At 34.4% G+C, this 13,615-nt stretch overlaps 1 protein-coding gene across 3 annotated transcripts in view; it reads left to right on the forward strand.

The window, feature by feature from the left end:
• Positions 1-13,615, forward strand: part of LOC117176134 (protein HID1) — a 124,426-nt gene that overhangs the window by 22,192 nt on the left and 88,619 nt on the right. For 2 of the 3 annotated variants that reach the window (XM_033366209.1, XM_033366227.1), the window contains exons 2-5: positions 10,704-11,063; positions 11,419-11,472; positions 11,620-11,843; positions 12,054-12,295. In XM_033366209.1, the coding sequence (XP_033222100.1) occupies positions 10,704-11,063; positions 11,419-11,472; positions 11,620-11,843; positions 12,054-12,295 (880 nt within the window). The remainder of the gene's footprint in view (positions 1-10,703; positions 11,064-11,418; positions 11,473-11,619; positions 11,844-12,053; positions 12,296-13,615) is intronic. The other variant, XM_033366219.1, reaches the window with a different exon arrangement.

Consider the following 13,615-nt stretch of genomic DNA (forward strand, 5'->3'; position numbering starts at 1 on the left):
AATTTCTTATAAACTTTTAGAACCTTTTCATTCCCTTTGAAATCCTTTGAAATATTTTAAAATTTCCTATAATTCTACGAAATTCTTTTAAATCGCATGAAATGGGGTTGTTGCATATTTTAAAATATTTTTGTTCACAATTAAATTAAAATATTAACGTAATTTTAGAAGTAAAGTTTTTTTAAATAAGTTGAGCAATTTTTAAATGACTAATCGAATCGATGAAAAAAAACCAATATTAATTGCCACGAATTTTGAAGTTGATATTCAAGAGTGCTTTCCAAAAAATTGGTTTGATATAAATTGTTTATTTAATAAAAGTTATACGTATTTTTTGTTTTAGCTTCAGTTCAAGGCCTGATTTTACTCATTGAAAGATTCTGCATAATTACGTTTGATTGTGTTTTATCGAAATTAAAATTATTTAGGAAAAAATTTGTTTAAAAAAAATTACTATGATTTCTAAATTTTTTAAATGAAAACCAAGTTAACAAGACTGACAAATCTTTGAAGGAATTAAATCAGCTCTTCAATATTAAAATTTTGTAAAAATGGAAGTTTTTCTCTAAATCCATATAAAATTGGTTGAATAAACAATTTACACATAAGCAATTAATTTTTTTCTAAATGACACTTAGATTAATCCTTAAAAATTGGCAGCAATTCATTATGTGTTTTTTTCGTCGTTTTTATAAATTATTATAAAGGTCGGATGAATCTTAAGATTGTCGACACATATTGTACATCTTTAAAATCCCTACAAGTCCCTTAAAATTTCATTCCACTTTACTAACTCCTTAAGTTTCCGTGTAAGGACTTCTATTTCCGACATGAAAGTGTAAGGTAATTGAAATTCTTGATGCTGACTTTTTCTGATACTTGAGGCAAGTGGATCGTGGAATTGTGTAGAAGGATTTGGTTGTGATAGATTGATTGAGAGATTATGAGATTGAAAAGGGGATGAAGATATTTTTGAGGATTGAGACAGATTTGTGTGGAAGTTGAGGTTAGGTTGATTTGAGACTTGTGACTGTACCAGAACGCGACGATAGATGCAGGGATGGATAGAAGGCGGGAGCGTTTGAATTGGATTTATGGCTAACGGAGAAACTAACATCGCGGGAAAAACAATTTTAGAGCAGGAAGTTTTCAGTATACCGAAAGGGGTGATCAAAGTAAGGTCAGGGGCAAGTACAGAAAAACAGTAGAAAAGGAGAGATTAAGAGTGAAAAGCGTGGGATCGATTGCGGCTTTCATCATAAGGAAGAAAGGGGAGAGGGCATGCAGTGAAGAGAAGAACGATATAGATACAAGCTTAAAATATGAAAAAATGTTCAGATCGCTGCCAAAAAAGCAGAATTATTAGAGAAGGACGAGAATAGTAAGGGGATTGATGTTATGATAGATGTAATGGGGATTTATGAAGAAAGGCAGGATAAAAGGGGAGAGGAAATAAGGAAAGAAATTAAGCGGGTAATGGCTGAACTTAGGAAAGAAAGAAATGGGAAGAAGTCAGGACACAGTTAGAAAAGAGGATGCAGTCATTGGAACAAAAACTAGAGAAGCAGGCAGATAATAATAAAAAGTAGAGGAGACGTAAGGTAGGATAAAGAAAATAGAGATCTCGAACTGTGATTTTGGTGGGGGCTGCAGTGGGAATACGGAGAAAGAAAGGCTGCAAAAAATAGAACAAAGAATAGAAAAGAAAGGGAGGGAAGAAAGAAAAAGAAACAGTACAAAAAATATTTATGTTAAGGTAAAGATAGAGGAGGAGAAAAGTGAAGAAGGGAAAGAATAGTACTGGTGAAACTAAAGAAATGAAAATATAGGAGGGAAGTGATGACAAACAAGAGGATGTTATATGGAAGCTCTGAGAGAATAGAGGATTTGACATGGGTAGAAAGGAAGATGCAGTATAAGTTAAGGACAATAGTGGACGAGGAAATAAAGAAGGGAAGTATGGGAGAGTATAGATAGATGGATTATGGGTAGATTGGGATGAAGGAAGGGAAGAGATAGTAAGAAACGAGGTTCAAAACAAGATAGTTGAAAATGGCGCATAGCTTGTCTGGTCGTGAAATCTCGTTAGTGGCGTAAAGTCTTCTAAAGCTTACAACGAGTGATCAAACCAGTGAACTTTTCTTTTTTTAAATACTCTTTGGAGCTAAAAGAACTTAGTATTAATTAAATACGGGAGCCTGCATATCAGTGAATCAGTTTATATTGTGTGGAAAGTTGATGTCAAACATAACCTTCAATTTCAAACATAACCTTAAAGTAGGAAGTGTATAACTGTGCATGTATTCAACTGCTACCAACAATAGGTATTCATGGCTTCGGAAAACTCTAAAAATTAAAACCTTCTGTCGCAAACATCCATCTGTGATTATGGGAGGTGCAAACAGCCGATTCTATCAGATTCGGTTAAATATAATGGACGTAATGCGCTATACCATTCACAATGTGCTGGAAAACTAAAAAAGCAGATGCAGGACATTATGCCAGATGTTGTGGCTCACTTTCAACGTCGCTTCTCGGTGACAGGGGTGAGATACAAGAGAAATATGTAGAACCGCAGGATTCCATCCAATCACAAGTCAGCTCTAACATTGATGTGACTGCTATGACTATGACCATGCCAGCACAAAGCAAATGGACCGCTCACAATCAATTCATTCAGGCAAATCTTGCGTGAAGAAATCAAAGATTCAGAAGGGAGTCACAAACCGAATTCAAGGTTTAGCAGCATCGGTAACTGAAGTCAAAGCAGATTTGGCTTCTTATAACAGCAGACTAGTAACGGTGGAAGCAGAAGTAACGAAGCTCAAAGACCTGGCAAAGGAAACCGAGTTGAAAATTACTACTCTGGAAAAGGCTACAAATGCGGGAGACAAAGTACTAAGTGAGTGGGAAGGTCGCTTTCGTAGAAAATATAATATTATTATATTTAACCTGACTGAGACCCTTAACAATGAATCAGAATCGTATGCCAGTCAATCGATCTTGCGATAATGATTCTCCAATCAGCGAGGACTGCATTGAGGACCCTACAATTAGATCCATCTCTCAAGGCAGTCACAATAGCACAGGACAAAACAGTACTGCAGAAAGAAGAATTTCTCAAAGTGAGCAGACTCAAAGTGGCAAGCAGGCTCAAAGCAGGGGAGAAAGACTTGGCAATTCATCATCGATATGGGATGCCTCATGTCGTCAAAGTAATTCAGAGACAGGAGCATCACTCATGAGAAATAATTGTAATTCTCAAGTCGTTCGAATCTTCTATTAAAATGTAAGGGGATTAAACACAAAAATACAAATAATAAAATGCTTCGCGGACATTGGTATGTATGCTGTTATAGCACTTACAGAGACATTGTTATCGGTAGACATACCGTCTGATGATATTTTTAGTATTAACAACTTTTCTGTATATAGACATGATAGACTTCATAAAAGGTGGGGGGTGTACTATTAGCTATTCGCACAAATATTGTTTCAATTCCAATAGAATTCTCATTGAATGCTGCTGTTTGTGTTGATATATACTTTCTTGCTATTAATCTTAAGGATAAAAATTGGACATGCGCCTTGCTTCTACTTTATAGCCCACCCGGTATTAACTTGGATACTATTAAATCCTTTGTGAAAATAATTCAACATGTACCGACATTTTAAAACTTGCAATTAGTGATAATTGGTGATTTTAATTCACCTGGGTTTTTGAATTATTCGAAAAACAATATTCATGATACTAGGTCCGAAATTTATAACTCTCGCGTCTTTCTATGATCTAAAGCAAGCAAATAAAATAGTTAATCAGAACTGCGTCTGTCTTGATTTAGTTTTTGCGGGTTACGATTGTGAAGTGGAGACGCCCTGAATTCCAATTGTTCCGGAGGATATTCACCACCTGGCACTAAAAATAAGTATGAAAATTCACTGCACAATTTCTGGAAAGAGCAAAGAAATGTCTAAAAATGGTAACAGTGTCTCACGTTTTACCTTCAAACTGGGTAACTACTCAGGTTTATATGTAGATTTAAGCAATCAGGACTGGTCTTCTGTAGAATTGTGTAAAACTGCAGATGAAGCCTGTGATGTTTTCTGCATTAAGTTCCTAGCATTAATGGATAAAAATATTCCACGCTTCTTAAGGAAAACTAGTAACAGATTTTATTCTCCCTGGTTTTCAGGAGATATAATACGTGATATCAGATTGAAACACAAATATTGGGGAAAAAACGGGAATATCCCTTTCAGTTCTATAATGAACAGTATTGCATACTAAGAATGAGCATTAATCAACGAATTAGACAGGCACTAATTGATTATGAACGAAGTAAAGAGATGGAGCTTAGATTCAATCCATCGTCATTTTGGAATTATATGAACAAATCGAAAGGAATTACTAGGCTTCCTAAAATAATGTATTATAATGGAACTGCATTAACGAATTTTTTTGATATTGTAACGGCATTTGCTACTCGATTTAATAATGTATATACGCCACCAAATAATCAGATACAATCCGAACCAAAGATCGGAAATCAGTATTTGGGTAAGGATAACTGTTGATCAGGTTACCAAAGCAATGAAAGCTCTGCCTTCAAAGAAAACATCGGGAACTGATCTTGTGTCTGGCTTCATATTAAAAGATTGTCGCGCAGTATTAGGAAAACATTTATGTCTCATTTTTAATTTGTCTATAGAAACTGGGATATTTCCGCAATGATGGAAAACGGCCAAGGATGTTCCTGTTTTAAAAGGAGGTGATGAAGCTGATATTCTAAATTATCGTCCAGATGCAGTTATCTCAAATTTCGCAAAGGTCTTCAAGAAATCTGTACTGTCGCAAATTCATTACGCTCATACTTCTCAACTCTCTAATTCGCAGCACGGATTTACAGCAAAAAGATCTACTATCACTAATTTAATATGTCTAACACAATTCGTAAACGAAGCTTTAAAATGTGGGCATCAGGTGGATGTTATCTATACTGATTTCACGAAGGCCTTTGATAAAGTGGAACTTAATATACTGATGCATAAATTAGACGATTTGGATCTGGGACCGAGTCTTTGCAGGCTTCTGCGTTCTTATCTTCAAAGTCGAGATCATTATGTGCAGTATGAGGGCCACACATCTGATGCTTTTCATCCAACCTCTGGAGTCCCGCAGGGGTCGGTCCTAGGTCCTCCTCTCTTCGTCATTTATCTGAATGATGTTTCTGATTCGATACAGTCCTTCATTCTAATTTTTGCAGATGACATTAAAACTTTCAGAATTAATTAAATCTATGGTGCATCATAAATAAACTTCCGCTAAACGCTTCCAAATGCACTGGGTTGGGTTACAAGAACGTCTTTCTTCAAATCTTCAATATCTTGTATTTCGAGAAGAGGGGACATACCCGGCAAGAGGCTCTGATTACATACAAATGTGCACTAGGTTTCAAATTTTATCATTATCACAACGTAGAACAGTGGCAGGGGCAAGTTTTCTCTATAATTAACTAAACTCTGTAATAGACTGTAGTGACATTTTGCATTATATAAAACTAAAAGTACCACAAATCTCTGCTAGGCAATATAAGCCATTCTATTTACCGCTTTCAAACTCTGTATGCGGAATACAAACGCCCGTTGAATCTATCTGCCATAATATTAATTTACTATACATAAGTGATCACCAAAGAATGGACGTTTTTTCAATGTCGCGCTCAGACTTCATTGTAGCTATTAATGAGTATATAATAAGATCTCGGCAAGCTGCAAATGCAAAATATACAGATTATTGATGACTAAGTTTAAGATAGCTGTCAAGTCTCACATTATTAAGCAAAGCTGTATATTGTATAGAGCTCGAAATTAGCCTATGGCTGTCGGCTAAAATTTCACAAAAAAAGTCGATTTATATCTGTATAGCGATGATTCCATTAAAATATCCCCCCACCCCTAATTGAATTTGAAGTTTAAAAAAATTCAAAAAAGTCGACTTTTTCGCTATTTTCTTAGATTCATGGTAAATGTCTTGAATGTTTGGCCATATAATGTGTGATATACGTTTATTAAAATCTATTTTCAATATGTTGTAACAATGATATATAAGGAATGTTGACATTAAAATAATTTTTATTGACTTTGAATTACAAGAAAATATTTAAAAGTGATATATTGCCCTTTATTTGACAATAAAATTAATTTTCGGTGTATAAATTATCAGAAAAAATAGTTGAAAGCAACTGGATTTGTACTCAAATATCAAAAAATGATTCAAATATCTTTGCTCTACCTAAGTGACCTTGAAATTTCAAAATATTGAGAAAAAAATTGAATTTTTCGCCATTTTCTTGGAGTTATGGCCATTTTTTCGTCTATTTGACCATGAAATATCTGATATACGTTATAAAGAATGTATTTTCAATATGTTACACCAATAGTCTGTGCAGAATGTTCATATTAAAACAATTTTTATTGATTTTGGATTTTGAATTGAATTTTTTCGCCATTTTCTTAAAGTTATATGAGTTATCAACCATCATACGAGCATTATATATTTCTTACAATATATTCTGAATAAAATCAAATAAAAAAGTAGTCGGAATATATACTGGCTTGTTATAATGTCATTAAATTATCAAAGTATTACTTTTATGCTGATTTCTGACATTAGTTTCAATTTGGACATCCTGTTTAATTTTTGAACCGAAGTCATTTGTAGTTTCGACAATGAGCAAAATCTAACATTTTAATTTTTTTAACATGGGATTATATTTTGTTGCGTTCACGGTCCGCTCGCTAATTCCCAGAATCAAAACAAACATGGTTTACTGCAATCTTTGAGTGCATCAAGGCTTCGCTTACATTTTACCAGTGCACCAAGACTCCCCAGGCTTTTGTTTGCATTTTGTTTTTCCTAACCGCTTTTTCAGAAAAAGAATTCAGTTAAGCGAAAGCTCAATCATGGGAAAATACAGTGAGTCAAGTAACCGGAGATTGCCTACACCCTTTGATTTAATGAGATACTATTTTTTCGAATGCGAAAAAATTCGAACTGAAAAAGAATCTAAAAGATAGAATAATAAAAAGGGAGGAATAAAAGTGGATGGGTGAAGTAGCGTAAAGAGAAAACGAAGGATGTCAGGAAGGAATTATGAAAATGCAGAAAAGAAAAAACTAATGGGGAAAAATATAGGAGAAAAAAAGAGTGTATTGAGTTGTTTAATCAAAAGAAAAAGGGGGAGAATAAAAGGTTTCAGGTAGAGGCGGAGAAGGCTAGGACGGAAGAAGAGGTTTGGAACGTAGTAAATAGAGAGAAAAAGAAGAAAAAGAGTAACCCAAGATATTGAAATGGTAGAATGGAACAAATATTTTTTGGATTTACTAGGAGTAGAGAGAAAAAGTTGAGAAGGGAAGAAAATATGGCAGAGAAAGAGATGAGGAAGAGGACATAACAATGGAAGAAATAGTCAGGATGTTAGGAATAATAAAATATGGAAAGGTATCTGGTATAGATAAAATTCTAAATGAAGTATGGAAATATGGAGGGACGGAACTAAATGAATGTGCATGGATAATGTGTAATTGAGTACAGAGGCACTTAGATGGTAAAAAGCTGAATTTAAATGTAGAAAATACAAAGATAATGAGGTTTAGAAAAGGAGGGAGAAGAATGGAAGGGGAGATAAAAGGGAATAAAGATAGAAGAAGTAAAAGAGTTTAAATATTTGGGATATATCTTGCAAATGAATGGAGATCATAGAGCTCATATAAGAGAAAGGATAAAAGAAAGCAGCAGGGGTAATGAAACAGATATGGGGAATAGGAAAAAGAAGGTTAAAAAAATAGAGAAGTAGAATGTTTTTATTTGATACACTGATATGGCCGTTATTAGGTTATGGAGCAGAGATATAGAAGTGTGAAGAAAGGAAAGATATTGAGAGTTTACAAGAAAGGTATATGAGGTGGACAATAGGGATAGACTGGAGGACGCTAGGATATATGGTAAAAGAAGAGGCATAAAGGGATAAATTTAGTATTAGAGCCGGAAAGAGGGCATGGAAATTTGAGACGAAATTTAGAGAGGGAAAGGAAGGGGAGTTAGCGAGGAAGTGTTTGATGGAGGTAGGAGCAAGGAGAAAGAGGACAATAGAATTGACGAGATGGGAAGAAGAAAGGAGGGAGTTATTAATGCTAGAAACATAAAAGGCGGGACTAGAGTAAACTATGAAGAATTGAAAAAAGGGAGAGGGAAAGACAATTAATAGAAAGATGGGGGATAATTGAGGAATTAAAATACAATAAATGGTATAAGATGATAAAAAAGGAAGGAATACCAAAGTATTTAGAAAAGGTATGGGGAGAGAGAAGGTGGACCAGAATAGCAAGATTTAGATTGAGAAACGAGGTAAGGGAGGGGATGTATTGAGAAAAAGAAGAGAACATAAAGTGTAGACTATGTGAATGGGAGGAGGAAACATGATAGCATGTATGGGAAGGATGTAGGAGAGGAAAGGGAGATAAAGGAAGCTGGCAAGAGAATGTGGTTAAGATTTTAGGGGAGGATGGATTAGAAGAAGAGTGGATGAAGGAGTTGCAGGGTGTTAGAGGAGCGAATGAGAAAGAATGAAAGAATGCTTGTGAAAAAATGGCAAATTGGAGGTACAAGAAAAGTAAAAGAAAGAGAAAACGGAAATAAGGAATAAAAATCTAGAATAGAATAAGTATCTAGATATAAGACTTTATTTAAACAGTTGTAAATAATTGTATATAGTAAGGATAAGATTTTACTTAAAAAAATATGTAAGAGGATAAATATGTAAACCCTTCGGGGACACGTTATGGATAAAGAAGAAGTTTCGGTATAAATTATTCGAAATTCATAAAAATCCCTTAAAATCTTTGAAATCCTTTAATACTTTTTTGAAAACCCTGTACATTTTTTAAAACTCTTTAAATTTCTGGCCATCTTGTTAAATGCCCTAATACATTAAAAATATTTTTTAATCTATTGAAATTTTGTTAATCTTTAAAGTCCTTGGAGAACCTATACAATCGCTTATGTCTGTTCAAAATTGCTACAAATTCCTTGAAATACTTTAAAATCCTATAAATTATCTTAGAATTTTCTAATGTCTGAAAATTTTGTTAAAAATTTTAAAACCTTGAAATCCTCGGAAATCAGGTGAAATTTCTTAAAATCCCTTGAAGTCTCCGAAATTCACTAAAATACCTTGCATTTGTTAAAAATACTCTGAAGAGTTTGAAACCCCATCAAATCCTTTTAAATTTCCGACATCAGTCAAAATCCTTAAAAACCCCTTGAATTCTTTGAACTCTCGTAAATTTTTTACATACCCCTCGAAATTAAAAAAAAATAGAATTATTTGTAATCGCCTGTAATATTAAAAAAAAATAATTTTTTTTATATGGTGGATGTTATTTTAGCCAATCTAGCTAAGTAGTTCGAAAATAGGTTTAAGGACAAAGTGAGAAAATAGTTGCATTAGGGAGCACTTTGAGAAAAAAGTAGCATTAGTCTAGACTAATGCTACTATTAACAGCGGCTTGGCTATTGGAGGCTGTCGGATGGTAGTGTGCGCGAGGTTCACTTTGCTGTGGAAAGCGGCCCGCGTCATTGACTGTGCACTTTAGAGGTACATGTCTAGAACGTTGGAAACAACGAACTGAGGTCGAAACTTGGCGAAGGTACCCACATTTGGTGTACTCATTGTGTATTTGAAACTCAACCTATCAACACATATTTTATGATGGCAACTTTTTGGCCATATCTAGGGTTGGGAGTTCATGAAACGTTTCATTAAACGATAGCTTCAGAATAATTAGAAAGATTGACAAACGATGCATGCGCATGCGCTCTCATGCTAAGTTGAGTTATTTATTATATAAAATAGTAGAATATAAAATAAATGGACCATAAATGTTTTGTGAGAAGCATTGCCTACACAAATGCTTTACGAAACACGTTAGTGAAGAATTTGTTGTCAAAGTTCAATGCAATTTTTAATAATGAACAGTTTTCCGCCATAATATGAGGGTGGGTTAAAACGTCCGTGCTAACTCAGCTTGATTGCATTTCTAATACGTATAGAGATTATTTTTAGTTAGTGTTATCTCTTTGAGGAACGCACAATAAGCTTCACTCAGATGCATCTACTAATTTGTGTTTGGTGTTCGTTTGAGTTCAGTAAATTGAGTGATGAGCATTTGCATTTTTTCAAATTATCAACCGCATCCTGCGGTTGTCTTTATGCAAAACTATTAATTATATAGGGATATGTAGATACTCCTGATCCTTCTCTATCTGCGTTGCTTATTCTGAGGAGTCATCGCAGGTCACCAATTTAGTGTTTAATTGGATTTATTGTATTAATCTAAATTAAATACAGAAAGTAAAGGTTTAACAAGTTATTTGATATGTGAAAGACAGGTTAACATTAGAAAATGAGACGAGAAACGTAAACGAATAAAGCCTTAACTTTATATTCGATAGTAAGTTAATCGTTTTATGAAAAGGTCAGAATAGTTAGACTGATAGTTAATCTCCGATCTAGAAAACTAACTGGCTAAAGGTGCTTTCGCAGTTCATGAAATGACTGGAGATTTTAGATAGCTGTTTATCTCTATTAACAATTTCCCTTAAATGTCTGAATTATACCAATTTCATTGCAATACTGTTATAGGAAATCGATGCAAATGACGATACTTTTTGGGATCAGTTCTGGTGTGAAAATGTTTCTAGTGTACAAGATATTTTCACATTAATACCAGCTTCCGAAATCCGTGTTTTGAGAGAAGAAGCACCGTTAAATTTGGGCAATTTATGCTATAAAGCCGTAGAAAAATTGGTGAAGGCCGTGGATTGCAGTTGTCGTACGCAAGGAGAACATCAAACGGTTTTAAATTGCTGTCGACTGTTGACTCGTGTGTTACCCTATATTTTTGAAGATCCTGATTGGAAAGGTTTTTTTTGGGAAAGCTTACCAGGAAAAGAAGATGACCAAAGCATGCCTTTGGCTCATTCTTTGCTTAATTCGCTTTGCGTAAGATTTACTGTATTTCAGGGATTGTCTATATCGACGCCTCCATTCTATGCCGTTTAACGTCGCGATTAGGCGTGGTTCAGCTGTCCATCACTGTTTGTATAGCTTCTCATTCTGCATAGAATCATAGGACATAAAACGGTATGAAATGGAGGCATCGTTATATTACGTAACATTTTTTATCATTTTCTGACCAACCCTTTCCCTATCTTTCCTTTGTTAAAAATAAACAAAAATACGCCCTCTTCCTTTTTCCTCTTTAAGTGTTACGTAAGATATGGATAATTCCACATAATAAATATTTCATTTAAATACTCATTCAATTTAAGCCTCATCCATTTCTCCTTATTTTTAGGATCTACTCTTCTGTCCTGATTTTACAGTAGCCTTGAGCAAAAAATTGGGACCTGTAAGTATTGCTTAAAAATTTTTGTTTCTACGTTTGTTATTCTCTATAATAAGAATTGTAATTATATACGCGTTGGCAGTTATATTCTGATCTTGAGAAACATTTAAGATAAAACTAGATTTTGAGTGGCAAATAATTTTCTTATAGGATAAAGCTGAAGAATTACAATCCGTTGACAGTTGTGAATATATTTGGGAAGCTGGAGTGGGATTTGCACATTCACCTCCCAGGTGTCCATTACTAGATTCCAATAGAACAGAATTACTGAAGCTGATTTTAACATGTTTTAGTGAAACAATGTACAGTCCACCGATTGATCTATCAGTTGCACCGAATAGGTGGATTCAGTATTTAACTGGTGCCGAAAATAGGTAAGGACATTCTGACCGTTTAAATTAAGCTTATCGCATACTATCTTCATGTAGATTGACTCGTTACTTGTCGATTTAATTACTAAATATTGAAGGATGTTTGCTCGCAATCTTAATGAAGTAGAATGTCATAGTTGGAGTTTTTAAATATTTTACAATAACTATTATTTTTGTATACAATTACATTGAACTTATTTCGTATTTTTACAGACATGCGTTACCCATGTTTACATCTCTATTAAATACAGTTTGTGCATATGATCCTGTGGGTCTTGGAGTGCCATATAATCATCTTTTATTTACGGATTCCTTGGAACCTTTGGTCGATGTCGCGTTACAGATTTTAATAGTAACCCTCGATCATGATACGAACAGCAGAGTTCATATGGAAGAAGGTGCAATCGGAGATAATCTTTTCATAAATTATCTGAGTCGCATACATCGAGATGAAGGTAATGACTAGTTTTCCCTCAGCACATCGGGTTTTTCCCCTTGACGCGGAAGAGCATGATATGTTTATATTTTCTGGGGTATGAATACGAATCTGAAATTAGTTAACTTGAAGCATGTCAGGGATTTTCCCTATACAACGAAATTCCCCCAGGAAATCAGCTTTTTCGGGTATGAATTAGACCTTGTTTTTGAAATCGTCTGTAAACAGTTCAGATCATAATATCTTTATGTATTTTGTAGTGCTAAATACGAACCTGACATTGCGTTACACTCATCCCGTCAGGGATTTACACTAGACTCGAAAAATCCCCTAGAGAATCAGCATTGTCAAATATGAAATAACCCTTGTTATTGAAATAGTCTGGTTACAGGTCAGAGCATGATATAATTATATTTCTTGGGTTTTGAATACGAACCTGACTTTAGTTTTCTCGAAGTACGTCAGGGATTTTCCCTACACGCGGAAATTTCCATATAAAATCAGCTTTTTCGGGTATGAAATTGCCTTTGTTTTTTAATTCGTCTGTACACAGTTAAGAGTATCATATCTATGTATTTCGGTGCGCTAAATACGAATCTGACATTTGTTTACCCTCACCCCATCAGGGCTTTACAGTAGACGCACAAAATTCTCTAGAAAATCAGCTTTTTTTTACATGGAATACTCTCAATATTTAATTCATCTCCAAAACGGCCCGAAAATCAAATTTTGATGCAATTTAAAATAAATCATGCTCTCACCTGTTTACAGACGATTTCCATCTTTCCGATTAACGAACGGTGCCATTTGGTATAATGACGGTCTTAATACCTTGGTGACAACATAAGGCCACTGCTATTTTTTTCCGATTCCTATTATGTTTCTTTTGTTGAATATGGATTGTACCTCACCTTTTCTCACATCTTATCTCGCACCTTAGATGCGGCGTGTTATAGGGTTGGCGCTAGGTAGTTTTACCTTGCATTAAATCCGGAAAAGTTAGTTAGCTCCGCCATCTTTAAAAAAGATGCCAAAAATCAGGTTGTTAGAAATAACTTTTTTTTTGGTTTATCGGAAACCAAAAATAGATCTTCTCATAATTGTAGAGGACTAAATTCTCTACAAATTTTGTCTGAAACAATTTTTTCATTTACGTGAATATTTTTAGAGTTATGCCCGAGTGAAGTAGGTGTGTTTCCTAGAATCACATATAAACTGTCTATCAGTTTCTATTGTAAACATATATATATATATATATATAATTAAAAATTTGTCATAAGGACAACCGCAGGATTTCGCCGGGAGCGGGTGCTAATCTGAAAAATTGCACCCGCTTCCA

This window comes from Belonocnema kinseyi, chromosome 1, assembly GCF_010883055.1.
Source record: "Belonocnema kinseyi isolate 2016_QV_RU_SX_M_011 chromosome 1, B_treatae_v1, whole genome shotgun sequence".
Lineage (NCBI taxonomy): Eukaryota > Metazoa > Arthropoda > Insecta > Hymenoptera > Cynipidae > Belonocnema > Belonocnema kinseyi.